Source organism: Myotis yumanensis, unplaced genomic scaffold (assembly GCF_028538775.1).
Source record: "Myotis yumanensis isolate MYYU_CA2020_CCGP unplaced genomic scaffold, mMyoYum1.0.hap1 SCAF_2, whole genome shotgun sequence".
NCBI lineage: Eukaryota > Metazoa > Chordata > Mammalia > Chiroptera > Vespertilionidae > Myotis > Myotis yumanensis.
This window is the reverse complement of record NW_027223753.1, coordinates 1032498-1052650: the sequence shown is the minus strand read 5'-3', so window position 1 is coordinate 1052650 and position 20153 is coordinate 1032498. Positions and strand designations below refer to the sequence as shown.

The window sequence follows — 20153 nt, the reverse complement described above, 5'->3', positions numbered from 1 at the left end:
CAGACTCAGTCCTCAGCTCTGCGTGTGGGCTCTGCAGTTCAGGCTGCACCAACACCGGCTTTTCTGGTTCCACAAACAAAAAGGTCCCGTGTGTGTGTGTGTGTGTGTGTGTGTGTGTGTGTGTGTGTACGGGCCTCTGGGGCCGGGTGGGGGCTGCCCAAACCACTTTCCACTTCCTGAGCGACTCGGTGGGGTTTCTACACCGCATGCTTTACTTTTATAAGAAAAAGACTCATCGAGTCGTGTTAGCATTGACTGTTATCATTGTGCGGACGCTTACAATTTAAATTAAAGCCTCTGGTCTTCTCGGTCCTGGGCTGCCCTTGGTCCTGCTTGCGTAGAGCAGCAGCTACTTGAATGCCCCACACCTGCAGGGTTAGAGTCTATCTCAAGGAACGCCGTTTAGATAAACACCCCGGATCCTTTCCCGGGGTCAACGCGGGACAAAGGGCATCTGTGTCTCCGCTCTGGCGAGGTGACTGCTTCCCCACCTGCCAAGGGCATGTTCTCTCAGATGCAAAAGGCAATGATAACGTGTGTTATCACCGTCGCGTAAGGCCGCCCCAGGGGACTCATGGTTTCCACAGAAGGTAGGTGGGTGGTTCCGGTCTATCGCACGGCCTTCCCCCACCTCCACGTGGGGTCCCCTGCCTCTCACACCACCCTCAGCCCTGGGCTGTGACTCAGAAATGAATCAATCCGGCCCCTTCCACCTCCGGGACTGGCGCACCCGCACTTAGGAAGCACCTACTGCGTGCGGGGAATGAGCACAAGTCGGCGCTGAGGCCGCCCTCCCTCCGAGGGGACCTGGTGGCAGGTGGGGTACACTCACTCCTGTAGAGACGGTCTGTGGGTTTATTCGAGCCACACTCCACGACTGTGGGGAAGGGAAACCTCAGCAGCTGGACAAAATGCTCCCAGGAGTGGCAGCTGGGCAGCTCGGTTGGTTACTTGTTTAAAATACATTTTTATTGATTTCGGAGAGGAAGAGAGAGGGAGGGAGAGAGACATCAATGCTGAGAGAGAACCAGGGACCGGCTGCCTCCTGCACACCCCACGCTGGGGACCAAGCCCCCAACCCGGACCTGTGCCCTGACCGGGAATTGAACTGTGACCTCCTGGTTCCTAGGTCGACGCTCCACCACTGAGCCACGCCGGGCGGGCTGCACAGAGGAGCCGGAGGTGGGCGCCTTGAAGTCCATGGGCGGTAGATCAAGGAGGTGGGAGAAAGCAATGCAGGGGAGCCTCGCGGGTTGGGTGAAAAGTTAAATGATGGACACGCCTCTGTGACAGGCGGGCGGGCACAGGGCAGCAGGCAAGTCAGCGATTAGCACGTGAACAAGAACAAGGGTGTTGTTGTAAAATACAGAAATGTTCAAAAACGCTTTGAAAATGTCTAAGAAATGTTTTAAAATGTTTGAGTTAACTTTCCTGAAACTTAAAGTGTGGTATTAAGGACACGTTCCCCGCTGCCTTGGAGGGTGTGTCCCTCACAGATAAGGATGTGACTTCAGTCACTGACCCAGAGTGACCGGCTAAGATAAACACTCGAGTGAGGGATGTGCTCTCCCCAGATCACCCCCTGCAGCCCTCGCCCTGTTTGAGACTAACGTGTGTGCATCGGCGTGACTCACTGATAGCCGCCCGAACCGCTGCGGGTGCGGGACAGGCTTCAAAAATGGGCGTCCTGCCCTGGCCGGTGTGGCTCAGTGGATGGAGCATCGGCCTGCGGACTGGAGGGTCCCGGGTTCGATTCCGGTCAAGGGCATGTGCCTTGGTTGCGGGCACATCCCCAGTGGGGGGTGTGCAGGAGGCAGCTGATCGATGTTTCTCTCTCATCGATGTTTCTCTCTCTCTGTCCCTCTCCCTTCCTCTCTGTGAAAGGTCAGTAGAATATATTAAAAACAAAAGGGGGTCCTGACCAGCCAACATGCTCGCCTGTCGAGAGAGCCACCAAGGCCCGTCCTCTTGTCAGTCCGGCAAGCGACGCCGCTCCACGCTCCTCTCTGTGCCAGACAACAGGAGAGCGGCTAGTACCTCCCGATCAAGACACGAGCTCTCGGGCGAGGAACGCCGGCCCCTGCCCCCGGACCGGCCCTCTGCATCCAGACCTGACCAGCCCAGCTGCCGGACCCCCGAGGACAGCACCACCTGGATCCCCAATAAGCCTGCGCCCGCAGCACCAGGAATTGTGTGAGTAATAAAGCTGTGTGATTTGCAACTGCATATGTTTCATGTGGTGTAATTCCTCCGGCCGTTAATTGAATCATTTTGCGGACGCTTAAAATTTAAATTAAAGCCTCTGGTCTTCTCGGTCCTGGGCTGCCCTTGGTCCTGCTTGCGTAGAGCAGCAGCTACTTGAATGCCCCACACCTGCAGGGTTAGAGTCTATCTCAAGGGAGGCCGTTTAGATAAACACCCCGGATCCTTTCCCGGGGACAAAGGGCATCTGTGTCTCCGCTCTGGCGAGGTGACTGCTTCCCCACCTGCCAAGGGCACGTTCTCTTAGATGCAAAAGGCAATGAGCTGGCCAGTGGAGGTCAGACCGACCTCTGCAGGGAAGATTCCAGCCTAGGACGGAAACTATGGGCCATGACCAGCTTCCAGTTTTCGTCCCACATCCTCCTGTGGGGTTGCTTTCGGTTGTAAGGCCGCCAGGCAGGCCTCCCCTGAGCTTGTCGGGTTTGGTTGTGGCCCCTTAAATCCACAGAGTGAAGGGGGGCTGGGAGGGGCAGCCCTGGGGGGAGGGCGGCCAGGACCCCGGAGCAGCAGTGGCATTACCCAGGGGGCTGCCGGCCGCCTTGGTCACTGCTGTGCCGCTGGCCGGTCCCCCTCCCTGGCCCCTGTGCTTCCCCTGGGTCGGTGTCCGCCTTTCCCCGCCCTTTTCCAGGAATGGGGATGCCCCGCCCACGTGGCTGGGCCGGCCTGGGCCCTAGGACCCGCCGATGCCACCAGAGGGCAGCAAAGCCCGTGCTCTCTCTTCTGGCGGGTGCAGAGTGTGTGTGTGCGTGTGTGTGATCGCGTGCATGTGCGTGTGTGCATGTGCGCGTGTGTGTGCGTGTGTGTGTGTGTGCGTGTGCGTGTGTGCATGTGCGTGCGCGTGTGGCCTGCACACCTTCAGGGAGGGGCCCACTCCCCTTAGGATTGTCCGCCCTCTGTCCCTGCCGGTCCTGGTCCAGCGAGGCGCACGGCAGGCCCAAGACCAAGGGACCCTCCACCTGCGGCCGCCCTGGTTGAGGCGCTTCCTGGGGGAGCGCAAAGCGGGGAGGTTTGGGGGGCCAGGAAGAGCGGTGCTGGGAGAGGCCCACTCCCTGCCCTGCTCAGTCCCTGCTGCCCAGTTAGGGAGGGGGCGGGGGCAGGGAGGGGGGCGGACCCCACTGCGGAGGGCGCCAGCCCACCCCGACCCCCGACCCCCGACCCCGTGTGCCCTGGGCGCCATCCCTGAGCCTGCAGGACAATGCGCGCTACCTCCCGGCTGTTGGGAAAGTGACCAGTGACCAGAACCCAGGACGCACCCCTGAGAGTCTCTCGGTTGTTGGGGGGCAGGGCGCGGGCTGGGCTTTGACCAGCAGTTCCAGGGAAGAGGCCAGCAAGGCGGGGTCCAGCCCTTGGCACAGTGCCCCCCCCCCTCCCAGGAGGCCTGGATCCCTCCCCTGCTCTGGGTAGTGGCCCTGAATCTCAGAGGCGGCTGTCAGCCTTGGGGGACGGGGGACGGAGACAGGGGACGGGGACAGGGGACCGGGGGACAGGGGATAGAGACCCAGGCGCAGGCTGCAGACCTGCACCTGTATGCAAGCTCCCCTGGGGTCCAGCGCTGGGCTGGGTCCGGCAAATGCTCAGCACCCCCAGCCCACCCCCCACTTCCACATAAACCCCAGTCCTTCCCTGGCCTGGGAGAAGTGGGGGTCCGGCTGTGGGCCTGGCTGGATGACGGGCAGCCCCCCGCCCTCCCTGGAGACCAGGTTGCCCACAAGCACTGCCCCAGCCCCCCCCCCCCCCCCCCCCCCCCGCCAGCCTCCACCAGTCACAGCCTTTGTAACGTGCAAAGCCCTCGCCCCAGGACCCCTCCCCCCAGGACCCCTCCCCCGGGGGAAGAACGGGGTGGGGTGGGAGCCTGTCCCACAGCTGGGCTGCTGGCCGCCGGCGCTGGGCTGAAGTGGGAGGGGAGCCTAGCCCGTGTGGCTCAGTGGGCAGAGCCTCGGCCTGCGGACTGAAGGGTCCCGGGTTCAATTCCCCGGCACCTGCCTGGGTTGCGGGTGGTCCCCAGTGGGGGGCGCGCAGGAGGCAGCGACCCATGACTCCCCCATCACTGATGTCTCCTCTCTCCTCTCTCTCTCTCTCTCTCTCTCTCTATCCCTCTCTCTGACATCAATAAAAATATTTATTTTAAAACAGAAACGGGAGGGGAGACACAGTCCCTCGAGCAGGAGGACGCTGAGCCCCACGCGGGGCGGGGGCGTGGCCGCCGCAGGAAGGTCGCCCTCCGGGGACCGGCGTCTCCGTCCGCGGCTGCCGGCGTCCGCCCGCCCGAGGCCCGTCCCGGCGCTGCGAGCCGTCGGGGCTGCAGAGCGAGCGGGGCGGTGAGCGAGCGGCACCGGGCGGAGCGGGCCACGGGGCGCCCACACCCCCAGGGGCCGCCTCTGCGCGCCCGGCGCCGGGCTCAGCGGGGAGCGCCCCCTCCGTCCCGGTTCCTCCAGCTCAGAGCCGGCGGCGCCGCGGGACCGTCCCCACGGGAGGGAGGGAGGGCGCCCCGCGCGGCTGCGGCGACCCGGCCCGTCTTCCCGGGGTGCGCAGGGGTGACCCGGACCGCCGGGCGCGGCTCGGAGGGTGGCCGAGGGGCGGCGGGGCGCGTTCCCACGCTCGGCGGCCAATGGGCGGCCGCGGCTGCACAAAGAGCCCCCGGCGCCCGGCGGGAGAATGAGGCCCCGCCCCCGCCCCGCAAGTTGGGGTGCGGCCGGGGTCGCAGGGGACCAGCGGCTCCGAGTCCAGGGCTCACAGGCAGGGGGAGGGCCGTGCGGGGGCCGGGCGCCTGCCCAGCTCCCTCCCGGACCCGCCCTCCTGCCCTGTGGGCACAGGACAAGGGTCCCCCGGCCACCCTCTGGTCACTGCCTGTCCCTCGGGTCCCTCCCCGGGGCTCTGCAACTCCTCCCAGTGGCTTGGCGCTCCCCCAGCCGGAGGGCGGCACACCCGCTGGGTGGCCCACGTGGCGGCAGGGTCACCAGGGACGGGGTGTCCCCCACCAGAGCTGCAGAGGGGTCCGTGCCCTTTGGGCCCGGGCTGTGGCCCCTGAAAATCTCCTGGCTCTGAACAGCCAGATTTCAGGCTCCGCCTCCTCCAGGCAGCCCCCCCTGACTGGTCCCATGTTACACGTCATCATCCGCTGGCTGGGCAGTTAGGGCCTGATTCCCCCCAACCCGCCCCCCACCCAGAACTGACATTTTTATTTTCATTTCTAAAAATTCTTTAATTATTTTTGTTAATCCTCATCCGAGGATATTTTTCCCATTGATTTCTAGAGAGTGGAAGGGAAGGAAGGAGAGAGAAAGAGAGATAAACATTGATGTGAGAAACACCAGTTGTCACACACACACACACACACACACACACACACACACACACACACGACCAGGGCCAGGGATTGAACCTGCAACCCAGGTGTGTGCCCTTGACCAGGAATCGAACCCGTGACCCTTCGGTGCATGGACCAACACTCTAACCACTGAGCACACCGGCCTGGGCAAGACCTGGTACAGTGGGGCCTTGACTTACGAGTTTAATTCGTTCCCTGGCGGAGCTCATAACTCAAATTACTCATATGTCAAATCACTGTGACATTCGCTGCGCCAACTAGCGGTGGGGTATCTGAAGCTGGCTCATAACCCGAATTTTTTTTTTTTTTAAATATATTTTATTGACTTTTTACAGAGAGGAAGGGAGAGAGATAGAGAGTCAGAAACATCGATGAGAGAGAAGCATCGACCAGCTGCCTCCTGCACATCTCCCACTGGGGATGTGCCTGCAACCCAGGTACATGCCCTTGACCGGAATCGAACCTGGGACCTTTCAGTCCGCAGGCCGACGCTCTATCCACTGAGCCAAACCGGTTTCGGCAACCCGAATTTTTTTGAGCTTGCAACTCAAAGCAAAAAATCAGCCGAGAGACGGCTGTATCTCAAAAAAACTCGTTAGTCGGGACATTCGTAAGTCAAGGTCCCACTGTATTTTTATAATTTTTAATATATATTTTTTTTTCAGAGAAGGAGAGGGAGAGAGAAAGACACATTAATGATGAGAGAGAATCATTGATCAGCTGCCTCCTGCGCCCCCCACTGGGGATCGAGCCTGGAAACGGCCCTGTGCCCCGACCAGGATCAAACCTGGACCTTTCAGCCCGCAGGCCAACGCCCTATCCACTGAGCCACAGGGGCCAGGGCAAGGCCTGGTATTTTAGGCAGTGGACCCGTAGGGGCTCAGGGGGGAGGCGGGGCTGTTTTGCATCTCAGAAGCGGAAGCTGTGGTCGGGGAGAAGGCCCCGCGCAGCCCCCACCCTGTCACGTGTGTTGTGTGTGGCGGGCGGGCGGGCGGGCGGGCGGGGGGAGGGAGGGCGAGGGGAGGGAGGGCCTGGAAATAAATGGGGGAACCCAGCACAGGCAGCGAGGGCACCAGGCGCGAGCTGCCAGGATGAGGCCAGCACGTGTGGCGGGAGGAGCGCAGCCCCATGGCGGCACAGACACCGGCACAGCAGCAAGACCGGAAGGGTCCCCCCCACCCCCGGCCCTGTCCCCCAGACCCGTGTCCCGGGACCCAGAACGAGTGAGGGGCCCAGAACTGCGCCAGGCTCAGGTCACTGGCTGCCCAGGTCCCTGCGCAGATGCTCCCAGTCGCCCAGCTGGGCCTCCCAGGCCCCCGATGGCCCGCAGGCAGGAGCCGCCCTGGGACGCTGGTCCGATCCCGGCCGGTCCGGGTGGCCAGGTAGGCTGAGCTTCCCTGCTCCCCGCCAGCCGCCAGGCCCTGAATGGCCGGGAGCCTTTTGTGGGCGAGCAGCTGGCGGCCTTTGAGGGGCTGTGGGAAAGTCCGCGGGCCGCCTCTCACAGCCTCTCAAAAGCCGGGATTATCTCCGGCAGGACACCCTCCAAGGACATCCCCCCAGGGTGGGGGCGGGGACGCCACAGAGGCCCATCCGCCCAGCCCTGGCCCCACCGGTGCCTGGGCCTGAAGGGTCCCCTGGGTGAGGAGACCCTCAGACACCCGCTCCCTGCCCCCAAGTCCAGCTGCCCCACACCAGGCGGGTTTTTCAGGGAGCCCCCACCCCCTCGCCCCTCCAAGCTGTCCCTCCTGATTGTCCGGGCCCTGGCCCACTGGGGGATGGTCCGAGGAAGGGCCTGCTTGGGAGACGTATTTAGCACCTGCTGCATACAGGCTGAGCAGGACCTTCTTCCCGGACCAGCTCAGAATCCCGAGAGGGAAGCGAGACCACATCTGCCCACGCACAGAGCAGGGGACAGGCCCAGCCAGCTGCTCGCTGAGGTCACACGGTCCCAGGTGCATGTGGCCCCAGGACCCCAGGCTTTCTCTGCACCCAGACACAGGCAGGGGTCACCCACACGGTTCACCGATGCGTGGGGGGAGCGGAGCCCAAGGGGGGCAGAGCCCGGAAATGACTGAGAAGGTGATGCAGGCAGCTGCAGGCCGAGGCGGCCTGGATGCTCTGCCCCTAGTCACTCCCTTTGTCCTCAGCACAGGCCAGGGAGGAACTGCGACCAGCCCATTTCACAGACAAAGAAACTGAGGCCCGGAGAGCCCAGCCACTCCGTGGCAATGTCTGAATTCCAACGCGGAGCCACAGCCCTACCCGCTAGGCCAGAGGCTCTCTGGTACCAGCGCCCAGGGACTGAAATCCGGGGGCAGGGGGGAGGCGGCCACCAGGGGAGGGCTCGCAGGGGACACGGGGGCCTCGGAAGCAGGAAGGTGCTAGTGGGGCCAGATGTGAGGCTTCCAGCATCGCCGGGGGGTGTCCCCCACCTTTCCAGGCTGCCGGGAAGCCCCACCCGCTGGGACCACTGCTCCCCAGATGGCCGCTGGGCGCAGCTCCACACAATGACAGGCAGTCCTGGGAATGAGTCTGTTGTGGGCACCCGCCTTTTGTGCAGATGAATGGGGGGGGGCACCAGAGTGGCCCAAATCGCCCCCTGGGCTGGGTGGGGGGCAGGGCTCCCAGGCCGCTGCTGGGAAGAGCCCCACAGCCTCGCCCTGCGCCGCCCCCCCCCCCCCCCCCCCCCGGCCACCCTGTGTGGCATCCGACTGAGGGCCGGGGTCCAGGGAGACCAGCAGGCTCTCTCCTCCCCGTCCACACCCAGGACGCAGAGGCCCGCGGGGCTGACAGGGCCTCACTCTCCCTGAGGCAGGTGGTCACCCACAGAGCCCTCCCCGAGGCCAACAGCCCTCTCAGTCCTGGCAGGTGGGGGCCAGAGGCTGAGGATGTGGCTGGCTCCAGGGCTGAGCGTCAACCTGTGAACCAGGAGGTCACGGTTCGATTCCCGGTCAGTGCACAGGCCCGGGGTGCAGGCTCCATCCCCAGTGTGGGGCGTGCAAGAGGCAGCCGATCCATGATTCTCTTTCATCATTGATGTTTCTATCTCTCTCTCCGCTCCTTTTCTCTAGAGAGAGAGAGAGAGAGAGAGAGAGAGAGAGACTGAAGTTAAGCCGCTGCCAGAGCTGGGGGCACCCAGGTGGGAAGGGCCCCATTCCGGAGTCCTGTGCCCTCCTGCATCGGCTCGCCACCCCCCGCCCCACAGCCAGGCCCGGGCACCCCCCCTGGTGCACGGCAGCCACTTACAGTGACCAGTGACTGCCCGGCCGGCGACAGGCAGCCTGACTTGCCTGTTCCCTACACTGTGGCCGCCCGGGGCCCCAGAGCTGGCTTGGTCTAACGGGGTGCCTTGTCCCTGCACCTCAGCGTGGGTCGGGGTGGTTGTGGGAGCACCCGCTGTGCCCAGGCCGTGGGCAGGATGCTTCCCGCTGGCCAGCGCCGAGCCTCACGGGAGGGTGCCCGCGTTGCCCCCGGCGCTGGTTCTCTCCGGGGGGCAGTCGTCTGCAGAGGTGGGGGGACTCCAGGATCCGGGAGGAGCGGTGGCTGCGGTGGAAGAGGCCTCCTTGCCCAGGTGGAGCGGCCCTGTGCCCACTGTACAGGTGGGGGGCTGAGCTCCTCACGGTGATCCAGGGCCCACAGAGCCTGGGTGACAGGGTCCCCCCAGGGCTGGCGCCCCCTCCTTTCAGCCATCACAGGATGGGGGTCCAACGAGACCAGGAGTGGGGGGACTCAAACACTGGGTCAGCACTGTGGGTCACAGAAAGGACGCGGCGCCCAGAGCTGCCCGCCCCCCCCCCCCCCCCCCAGGCCTCCCCGTCATCCCTGTGGGCGGCCCACCCAGGGGCTCGCCCTCTCCTGCTCCCAGGCTCCTGCCTAAGTCAGCCCCCTCCCCACCCCTGCCGTGGGCGCTGCTTTCCCTTATCTATCACCCCTCAAGAAGGGGGTGCCCTCACCCCCATGCTGATTTGCAGAGCTGCCAGCAACCTGACCGGACAGCAAGGGAGCTCCTTAAAGATCAGCCGGGCCCCAGCCCGTCTGGCTCAGTGGACAGAGCGTCAGCCTGGCCATGGGTTCCATCTGGTTAAGGGCACGCACCCCCCCCCCCACCTCCTTGCAGGCTTGAGCCCCAGGGCGTGTGGGGGAGGCAACCCTTCTATTTGTGTCTCTCTCACATCAAGTTTCTCTCTCTCTGTCTCCCCCCCACCTTCCACTCTAAAAATCAATGGAAAAATGGGGGTGGGGGGGATTAACAAACAAACCAAGATCGGCCCGGCCAAGCCCTGAGCAATCAGCTGGGAACGGCTCGGGGTGGGCCTGTGGGGCTGGAGCAGGCACAGTTCTGGGGGAGCCGGGGCTGGACCAGCCAGGCTGGGCACCCCAGGCGCTGAACTTGGGGGGCGGGGGGAGCTGGGTGCTTTTAGGACAAAACCAGTCTTTCCAGGTGCAGAGCAGCCAGGCCCGCCATTCTCTGGGGGTGCGGAGCCCTGTGGGTGTGAAAGGGAAGGGCCCCCCAGACCCGGAGAAGCACAGGTGGCCAGCCTGGGGGTTGGGTGACCAGCTTTCTGGGGGGAGGGGCAGCGGCCTCTCTGCTCTAACCCAGGGTGCGGTGTGGGCTCGGCCCCCAGCCTGCAGCTGGGCCTGGGTACATAGGGGCCTCAGTTTGCTCACCTGTACAGTGGGCACGGCCGCTCCACCTGGGCAAGGAGGCCTCTTCCACAGCAGCCCCCGCAGTGAGAAGGGGGGCCGGGGCTCGCGCTTGGGCGGCGACAAAGACTCCAGTCAACGCAGCCGACCGCGGGCTGGTCCGCCTGCCCCAGCTGCAGGCGGGGTTTCCGAAAAGGTCCCACAGTCAATAGTTAGGACCCGAGGGCCGGCCCAACGCCGCCCCCTGGCGTCGGAAGGCAGCCGGCCCGGTGGGGAAGGGACCGGCGGCTGGTCCTCATTGAATGCGAACTTCATCCCATTCCCACGACTCCCAGGAGCGTTTCCTTTGGATATTGGTTTCTTTGAAAATGTGAAAACCACCCTGGCCGGTGTGGCTCAGTGGGTAGAGCGCCGGCTGCGGACCGAGGGTCTGGCTTCGATTCCGGTCAAGGGCACGGACCTCGGTTGCAGGCTCCCCCCACCCTGATCAGGGCGCGTGCCTCCTCACATCGATGTTTCTCTGCCTCTCCCGCTCCCCCTCCCCCTAAACATCAATGTGAAAGCTGCGGAGGGGATTAAAATTAATAACAACAATAATAATAATGACAGAACGTGTGAAAGCCGTCCTCGGGGCCACGCTCACCCCCGTTCTAGCACATTACGTGGCCGCCTTCAGCCCCCCCCCGCCCCCCCAACCTGGTCGGTGGGCAGAACGCCGCCCGGTTTACCGATGGGGAAGCTCGGGCACAGGGGGTGACTGCCCTGCCCCAGGCCCCCCAGCGGGGCGACTGCCGGGCGCCCCCAGCCTCCCCTCCGCCTGCCCCGGGCCGCGCGGGGCGGGGCGCGGTTCCCACGCCGAGGGCGGAGCGTGCCGGCGGCATTAGTGCCGGGCGGTGCCCCTGAAAGACGGGGGGCGGCGGCGGGGCGGGGGCCGCTCCCAAAAGGCCATCTGGCCCCCGGAGAATGGCGCGCGGAGGGCCGGGCTGGGAACTCGCTGCTCCCTGACTCCGGGTTTAACCGGCGCCGGGCGCCCCGCCCGCCCCGCGGGGGGAGGGAGGGGGAGGGGATGGGGGCGGCCACCGGGGCGCGGAGGCCTCGGATGGGCGGTGGGACCTGCGGGCCGCGCTTTCCCACCGCCCACCCCACGCCTCCCCGGCCACTGGGGAAGCTGAGCCCCGAGACCGGCTGCGGGAGCCCAGGGTCCGCGCCTGCTGCTCCCCGGCCGGGCGCCCCTTTGGGATCGCGGAGCCTGGTTGGAGCGGCTAAAGGGGACCCCGCGGGGCTGGGGGGAACGTGGCCCAGGGGTCACCCCGCTCAGAGGGCAGGAGCGCTCGGTTGTGGGACACCCTGCTACACCCCACAGCCCGGCCCCGGGGGGGAGGGGGCTCCTCACGGTGAGAGGAGGGAAGGTGGGGGACAGAGCCCGGCCCCGTCCTGCGAGTAGGAGGTGGGCTGGGGTGCAAAGCTGGGCCACCATCCGGGGGCCGCCTCGGGGCAGGGTCCAGGCCCCCCCCGAATCACAGGGCGGGACCCCAAGTGCTCCGTTTCTGAGGTTCACCCACCGGATCCAGCCGGGACCAGCCACCATGGGTCCAGCACTGGGGCCCTTACAGCCCCGAAGGCCCGTCCCCTCTGGGCCCTGCTGCTGACCGGCCAGCGGGGTGACCCGCCCAGGCCGCTCCCTGCTGGAGGCAGCGCCGCAGGCTGTGGCACGTGCTCCCCCTCAGCACCTCGGTGCCCTCCTGGGACGCTGGGAGGATCCGCCTGCCTTGGGTCGGGGAGGCCTGGTGAGCAGTGTCCGCTGGAGAGGGGCTGCTCGGGGCTCCCCTGCTCACCCGGGCCCAGGACCCAGCCCTCCCCGCTGGGGAGGATGCACACAGGCACACACAGGAGACCCACAGTCCCTGCTTCAGCTCAGCCCCTGGCCGAGGGCGGACACTTTCTCTGCTGGGAAAGCCCCTCCACGCCCGCTCTGGGCCACACCCCCTTCCTTTGTGTCACCTCCTCCAGGAAGCCCCCCTGGCAGCCCCTTCCCTTCACCCCGTCCAGCAGTGCCTCCAGCCCCCGAGCTGTCAGCCTGGCCCGGGGCCCCCAGAACTGCGCCCCCAGACCACGCCGGCCCCTCTGGAGAGCAGCCAGAAGGAAAACCAACCAACCCCACGTCCCCTCTCCCACTCAGGTGGGCGCCCTGGGCAGAGGGGCCCATCCACACCCCAGTTCTCTCCAAAGGCAGGGACCCCAGCCCCATCGCCCAGCCCCTCTCGGCCCGGCATCTGCTGCAGGGGACGGGGTCCCACAGCGGGGCACAGGGAGGTATCGCAGCCCAGGTCTGGTTGGGGTGCAGGGAGCTAAGGTGAAGCTGGGCTGGGGTGGAGGCCGGGCTTCCTCCTGACGTCTCCGCGGGTGGCCCCCCAGCTCCCCCACCGGCGTGGAGCTGAGCCACGGCCTTTCCCACTCTGCTCAGCAGCTCAGCCAGAGGCAGCGCGGCCTCCAGGCCCCGTGGAGCCGCTGGCCTTTGTGTCCCCCCCTGCCCCCCTCCATCTGAGCTGGGCCTGGCCCTCACTGTGCCCCTCCCTGTGCGCTGCCCGGGTTCGAGCCTGCTGGGGAGAGGCAGTCAAGGTGTCCCCAGGTGCCTAGATCTCCTGGGAACCCCGTCCTCCATGCACCCCACTCAGTGAGCACCCCAGACACCCCCCCTCGCCTGGGCTCAGCGCAGCTCTCCCCGCCACTCCCCCGCCTCCCTCTGCCGCTCAGGAAGGAGAAAGGCAGCCTCCGTGGGTCCGTGGGTTCAGGTTCGAGGCCCAGCTCCGACCCTCCCCTCCTCGCTGTGCCCGGGCGCCAGGGGTACGAGGCCTGTGCCTGCCGCTCCCAGCTCTGCCCTGACCCACACTGTGCACGCGCTCAAAACCGTGGGCCGCTGTCATTGCCATGGCGCCTGCTGGCCAGGGCACACCGCCTGGGCAGGCTGCCCGCCTCCTTGTGCTAAGAAGTCAGACTGCTGGCTCCTGCCTGGGCTGCGTACCTGCTTGGACACGGGACTCGCACCCTACAGCTCCCGCCGGGTCCCCAAGGAGACCCACCCCCAACCCCAGGCAGACCCAGCGCCCTCATGGCCCCTCCCCTCCGATGCCTGGGGTCCTGGCTGCTGGGCAGAGGCTGAGCAGCATTGGTCTGGCCATCCCTTTCCCTCCCTGTGTCTGGTCCCGGCTCACAGGCCAGGGTCTCCGCCGCCCACAGCAGGGGCCTGGCTGGTGGAGGGATGGGCTGCGCCCCCACCCGGGAGCCACTGAGGCCAGGGGGGCAGCATTGCATTTGGGGGGCCCAGGCGCCAACAGCTGCAGGGGCACCACCCCTGTGCCACGCGGCCAGGGGTCTACAGGTGGCCCTGGACCTGAGGCCACGGGCACTGTGGGTCCTCCCCGACTCCTCTTCCCAGAGGCAGCCTCGCTCCTGACCCGACCCCCAGCCTGCCTCCTCCCACCCGCCCCCGCCCCCCGCCTCCCCCGCCCTAGCCTGCCTCCTCCCTACCCCCAGGGCCAGGGCTTCTGGGGACCCCGCTGAGGGCACAACCTTGTCCAGAGAATCACGTCCCAGATCTGGGCAGAGGCAGGCTGGGCAGCCGCGGGGCCCATGGCAGCTGGAGGCTGGGGTTGCCTGGCTGGGGAGGAGTGTGTGGCTGGTCTCCAAGAAATCCTCATTTTTTTTTTACAAAAATATTAATTTTTAGGTGGATTTTTAGAGGAGAGAGAGAGGGAGGGAGACTATCGATGAGAGAGATACACTGCTCGGTTGCCTCCGGTTACACGCCAGGACCACCCTGACGGGGATGGAGCCAGAAACCCCGGCATGTGCCCTGACCCGGAGCAAACCCTCCACTTCCGGCCCAGGACGGCGCTCCCACCGCCGAGCCACTGGCCAGGGCTGCCCCCCCCCCCTTTAAATTATTATTATTGCGGAGAAAGACACAGAACATAAAATGTACCTGCTCACCGCCTCTGCGCGCACAGCTCAGGTGTACCAAGCACATTCACATCGTTATGCAGCCGGCTCCATCCTTTCTAGAGCTTTCCATCTTCCCAACGAACACCCATTAAACACCCACCCCCGCCCCTTCCTCCAGCCCCTGCACCACCGTCTCCTCTGTCCCTGGACCTGAGGCTTCCTAATGTCGGAGCTCCGTTCCTTTTTAAGGCCGAGTGATATTCCTGCGAGACGGGCCCGTTCATCCCTCCGTCCGCCCGCTGCTGCCCCGCGTGATGAGTGTGAGTGATGGGGGGGGCGGGGGGGGACACGACACACAGGCATCCCTCCCAGACCCTGCTTTTGATTCCTTTGGGGAAACCCCAGGGGTGCGGTTGCCGAACCCCCGTCACTCTGTGTTTAAATTTTGTTTGTAAATACATTTTTATTGATTTCAGAGAGGAAGGGAGAGGAGGAGCGAGAAACATCAATGATGAGAGAATCATTGATCAGCTGCCGCCTGCACACCCCACACGGGGGATGGAGCCCGCAACCCGGGCCTGTGCCCTGACCTCCTGGTTCATAGGTTGACGTTCAACCACTGAGCACGCTGGCCGGGCTCCATGTTTAATTTTTGAGGGACCTCCGCACTGGCTTCCTGAGGGCCCCTTTGGCGCTCGGGACAGATGCCCGCCCCTGTGTGCCCTTCCCTTTGCAATCACGGGGGTGGGGGGGGTGTGGCTGAGAGATGGGGCGGGCCCTGGACCCCGGCTTAGGGGTACACAGCAGGGGCCCTGCCTGAAAAAAACCATGGCTGTTTCTGGGGAGCATTAACTCTGGAACACCCCCCCCCCCCCGGGGCCTGCTGAGGGCCGGGGGGCGGGGGCAGGACAGACACCCCTCGTCCTCAGGGCCTCAGCTGGAGGAAGGACCCCACTCCAGCTGCTGGGGGCGGCCCAGGCAGAGGATCCAACCCCCCACACGTCCCGGGTGCCAAGCCCGCCAGCCGCCAGCCCCTCCCCCCAGCTGTGCGGCCACTCACCTTGGACGGCGTGAGCCGGGAGCCGGGGAGTTTCCCACACTTTGGCCCATTCAGAGGGCTAAACGGCCCACAAAGCCGGCGTGTGCCTGGAGGCCCGAGCTGCCATCTGGCCGACACGGGGAGGGGCGGCCTTTCATCCCCGCGGGGACTTAACACCATTCATCCCGCGTTTCCCACAACCGAAAATTGGATCAAAGTTGCCCTGGTCCCGGGAAGAGGGGCGGGGGGAGGGGGCGCCCCATGGCCCTCCCTGGCCTTGGGCCAGCCACCCTGCCGCTGCGGGTGGGCGCACACTTGGGCAGAGCGGGGGCTGGACCGTGACTCCTGGCACGTGTGTCTCTCTCGGGCTGAGAACTGGCTCAGAAGAGGGAGCCCGGGCAGGACACAGCCCCAGCCAACTGCCCCTCCGAAGCTGGGGGTGGGAGGCCCCACCCGGGTGCAGCCCCCCCTTTAGGGAGAGCCCTGAGGGCCCCCCGCCCCCCCCACAGCCAGGCAGCCGGGCCACACGAGGCTCAGCTTGTGGAGGCTGCAGCCAGGGCCGCTGCTCCCGCACCCCCCCACCCCCTCCGCCCTGGCTCAGCACCCCCTGGGGGCTGGCCCTCACCCCCAGGGACACACCCAGCAAGCCTCACTCGGGCTGCAGAAGGGCTCCGCTGGGCACCCGCAGAGCCTGCAGCACCTGCCCGCCCACACCCACGGTGCCAGCCCCTGCCGGTGCCCGGCTGTGAGCAGGGGGTGAGCATGCGGCTCCGCAGCCCATCACAGCTCACCCGGTGCCTTCTGCCCTTTGGCGTCAAACCAGAGCCGATCCCTGTGGTGGGGCCCCATCTGCTCGGGAAGAGCCGCTCACAGCGAGGCCCCTCAGCGTCACCCGCCTCCCCACAGCCGCTGGCACTGGGTCCCCTTCACGAGGGGAGGTGTGGGGGGGGGGGTGAGGACCAGCTACCAGAGGGTGGATAGGGGCTGCCTCTCCTCCTCCTCCAGAGCCACCGGAGGGTTCCACCCTGGGAACCTCCAGCCCAGCTCACCCCAGGGGTGACCAGCTGCCCGTGGGCCACGCTGTGCTGGCTCCCGCCAAGCCGGCCCCACAGCCCAACACCGTCTCCTGCTTCCCTGTGGGCCCTCTGGGGTCACCAAAGGCCCCTTGTGCAGTGGGGACTGGACTTCTGCTCAGAGCCCTGGTGGCTGCCAGGACCCGGACGGTTGTGAAGGTTGTGGAGTTCCAGCCACACTCCGGCGGCTGCCGTCCAACTGTGGCCCTGATTTAAAATGGGGCTACCGTGCCCGATGCTGGCCATGGCTGCCCGAGCGAGCGGAGGCCTGCCTCCCCCCCCGCCCCGGCCGGGCCCCTCCCCAGTCCCTGCGGGACAGCTGGTTCCTGGCTGTGGAGAACCAGGAGGGAGGTGGTCTGGGCAGAGGGGCGCTCCCGGCCGGCCCTCTCCTAGGCCTCAGCTGGTCAGTACCAGGATGATCAGTTTTACCCGTGGGTCCTGGGGGCCCATCTGAGCTGGTACCGCCTTCATGGGGACTCCAGGCTGCCCTGCTCTGACCCTCATGCCTCCACCTGCACCCCCACCCTCAAAACATCCAGGCAAAGCCAGCCCTAGCAGCGCCCGCCAGACTGCGAGCCCGGGCAGGACTCCGGCCACATGGTGTGTGTGGGGGGCACCTGTGTGTTCACAGCACCTGAGATGCCAGGGCCTGATAGGCTGCTCCTGGGGCACTGGCTGGGCAGGCTCTGTGCTGGGCACTCCCACCCCCCCCCCCCCCCCCCCCCCCCCCCCGCCCCTGAAGCTCCCTAAAGCCAGCCAGGGCGGCAGGCGGCCCATGTGCCAGGCTGGCGAAGTCCTGCGTCCCACGTGACACCCTGGGACCTGCCACAGAGGCAGGCGTGCGGCCCCCTCTTCCACCTGTGCATGGGGGGGGCGCCCCCGGGGGCAGCAGGTCCCTGTAGGGAGGGTGCCCGCCGCCCTGGAAGCCACTGCATTTGTTCGTCAGACCGCTCGTCCCCTATCTGCCAGCCAGCGGCGGGGAGTCGCTGGGGAGGGGGGAAGGGGGAGGGGGAGGTCGCTCCTTCCTGGCCCCCCCCCCCCCCCACGGCCTGGGAAAAGGCAGCATATTGAGGCGCGGGCTCCCAGCATCAGGCCGGATGCTAATGAGGGCGAGCGCGTTCCCACAGCCCCGACATTGTGCCCGCGGCCCACCTGCTCCTCGGGGAGCGCATTGTGCCCGCGCCCATTCACAGGCAATCAGCGTGCGCTAATGGGCCGGCGCCTTTGTGCGGCCCGCGCGCCATTGGCCGCCGAGTGTGGGAACGGCCGCGGCGCCCGGGCCCCAGGCGCCAGCCCGCCGCGCGCGCCCTATAAAGGGGTCAGTCCGCGCCGCCGGGACGCGCCTGGCCGCCCGCCGCTCCCGCTCCCCGTCCGCTCGCCGCTCTCCGCGCAGCATGGCCCCCCAGCACCGCGGCCGTGGAGCTGCTGAGCCCCAAAGAGAAAAAACCGAGTAAGTGCGCCGGCCGCCGGCCCGCACTCCGCGCTCCCCTTCCCGCAACCCGCACCCCCGCCGGCCCCGCACTCCGCGCTCCCCTTCCCGCGCCCCGCCGGCCCCCGCACTCCCCTTCCCGCGCCCCCACCGGCCCCGCGCCCCGCGCTCCCTTCCCGCGCCCCCACCGGCCCCCGCGCCCCGCGCTCCCTTCCCGCGCCCCCCACCGGCCCCGCGCTCCCTTCCGCGCCCTGACGCCTCCCTCCCCGCAGCTGCGGAAGCCCGTGGTGGAGAAGATGCGCCGCGACCGCATCAACAGCAGCATCGAGCAGCTGAAGCTGCTGCTGGAGCAGGAGTTCGCGCGGCACCAGCCCAACTCCAAGCTGGAGAAGGCGGACATCCTGGAGATGGCCGTGAGCTACCTGAAGCACAGCAAGGGTGAGCCGCGCCCCGCCCCGCGCCCCGCGCCCCTCCCGCCCGCGCCGGCGCTCACCGCCCCGCCGTCTCCCCGCAGCCTTCCGCCGCCGCGGGCCCCAAGAGCCGGCACCAGGACTTCAGCGAGGGCATACGCGTGGTGCCTGCAGGAGGCCGTGCAGTTCCTCACGCTGCACGCGGCCGGCGACACGCAGATGAAGCTGCTCTACCACTTCCAGCGCCCGCCCGCCGCGTCCGGCGCCCCCGCCCCGGAGCCCAAGGCGGCGGCGCCCCCGGCGGCCAAGGCCGGCACCGCGGCGCACGCGCCCTCCCGCGGCCTCTGGCGGCCCTGGTGACCCCGCGGGGCGGTGCGGGCCCGCCGCCGGGACCCGAGGCCAGCCTGGCGCGCAGGGCGGAGCCGCTCCCGCCGCCGGTCCCCTCCGGCCGGGCGCCCCCCTCGCCCCCTCCGGGCCGGGCCGACCGGACCCTCTCGGAGAACGCGCCGCAGAGCCCGCGCGCCTGGGACGGCCGGGCCGCTCTCTGCGTCCGACCCCACGGGTCGTTCGGTTTGCGTCTCCGCAAATGGCTTCTGGGAAGTCCCCGCTCGGGTTCTAGGACGTTTGTAGGCGGGACCCGTCGGCCGGTGGAGGACTTTCTTCCGCTCGTCCTGCGGGCCGCGCCTGGCAGGCGGGGTGGGCCCGCCGCGGCACATTTGCCTTTTGTGAAGGCGGAACTCTAGGTGCGTCCTCATAGGAAGAGTGTCAGCCCCGAGGGGCGGGAGGGACCGCGGGCCGGGTCAGGGCTCGGGTCTCCACCGTGATCCTTGAAGGACCCCTGGGTGGGTGGGTGCTCGTGGGCTTGACTCTGTACTCAGAATCTGAACTCAGTCGCGTGGGAGCCCGGGCCGTGCTTCGGACTTCAATAAAACCTGGCTCTCTGGTCTCGCTGTCCTCGTGCGTCCCTCCACGGGGGAGGGGGGGGGAGGCCGGGGAGGGGCTGGGAGGCAGGGGCACACCACCCAGTGCAGGAGGAGGGGACAGGCCGGAGACCTGGACCTCTGGCCCAGCCTCCCACCAGCTCCGAGAGCACAGCGACAGCTCGGACCCTCCGGCTCTGTCCCCGAAGGCCACGGCCTGCACTGGAGCGCTTGCTGCCACGAAAGGGGTTTAGCCGGCCAAACACACAGGAAAAGATGTTTGTCCCCCCCTCGCCCTTCCCACGTGGCCGGCAGCCCCCACCCCTGGACCGGCCCGGGGGCACCTGCCCTCCCTGCTGGAGGAACAGGCGGTGCGGGCTGCAGGGGGCTGACGGAGTCTGCAGGCATCTAGAGGCTCCTGACTGGCCAAGGGGCATATCCACACTGGGGATGAGCTGGCTGTGGGACCAGAGGCATTATTTTCACAGATGCGGGGCCCAGCCCGGCCCCCTCCTTCCTGCTCAGCACTTCCCTCCCCGCCATCGTCCATCCCTTTCCGTCTACGCTGCAGGGAATGTCCAATGGCGCCCCCTCCCGGCCAGCCCAGTGCCTGCGGGTGGTCTCTGGGGTCCCTTGGTCAGGCCTTGGGAGCGGCGAGCCAGGGACAGGGAGCCGCCTCCTCCACTTGAAGCATTTACTGCAGGCACCCCCTGCCCAGGCTCCTGGACGTCTGAGAGCCTCTTGGGAGCAGACCCCTGCACCCTTCCACCCAGGCCTCCCCACCTAGAGCCGCACCCCCACCCCCAGGAGGACACCTGGCAGGCTGCCTCCCCCTGGCCTGATGCCCGATGCCCGGCACAGCCCCTCCTGTGAATCAGCCTGGAGCTCGCTGCTCCGCAGGCCTGGGCTCCGTCCGGCCGGCCGCCCTGCCAGGCATCGGGCATGCTAGGAGGAGGCCCAGGCCCCGAGAAATGAAGTTACCAGCCTAGGGTCACCTGGCAGGCGGGCGCCAAAGCCACCCAGGGGCCCTCTGTCTGCTCCCCACGCTGGGCTCCCTCCCAAAGCACCCCACTGTCTCTGCAGGGGGCACATCTGTGCGGTCCCGA

At 66.9% G+C, this 20153-nt stretch overlaps 1 protein-coding gene across 1 annotated transcript; it reads left to right on the top strand.

Annotated features, from left to right (window-relative positions):
- Positions 1 to 17498: 17498 nt before the first annotated feature.
- On the top strand, positions 17499 to 18487 carry HES5 (hes family bHLH transcription factor 5). Its single transcript, XM_070403044.1, is given in 6 exon segments — positions 17499 to 17574; positions 17682 to 17732; positions 17985 to 18155; positions 18232 to 18235; positions 18237 to 18282; positions 18284 to 18487. Coding segments are annotated over 6 exon segments (552 nt in total).
- The last annotated feature ends 1666 nt before the right edge of the window (positions 18488 to 20153 follow it).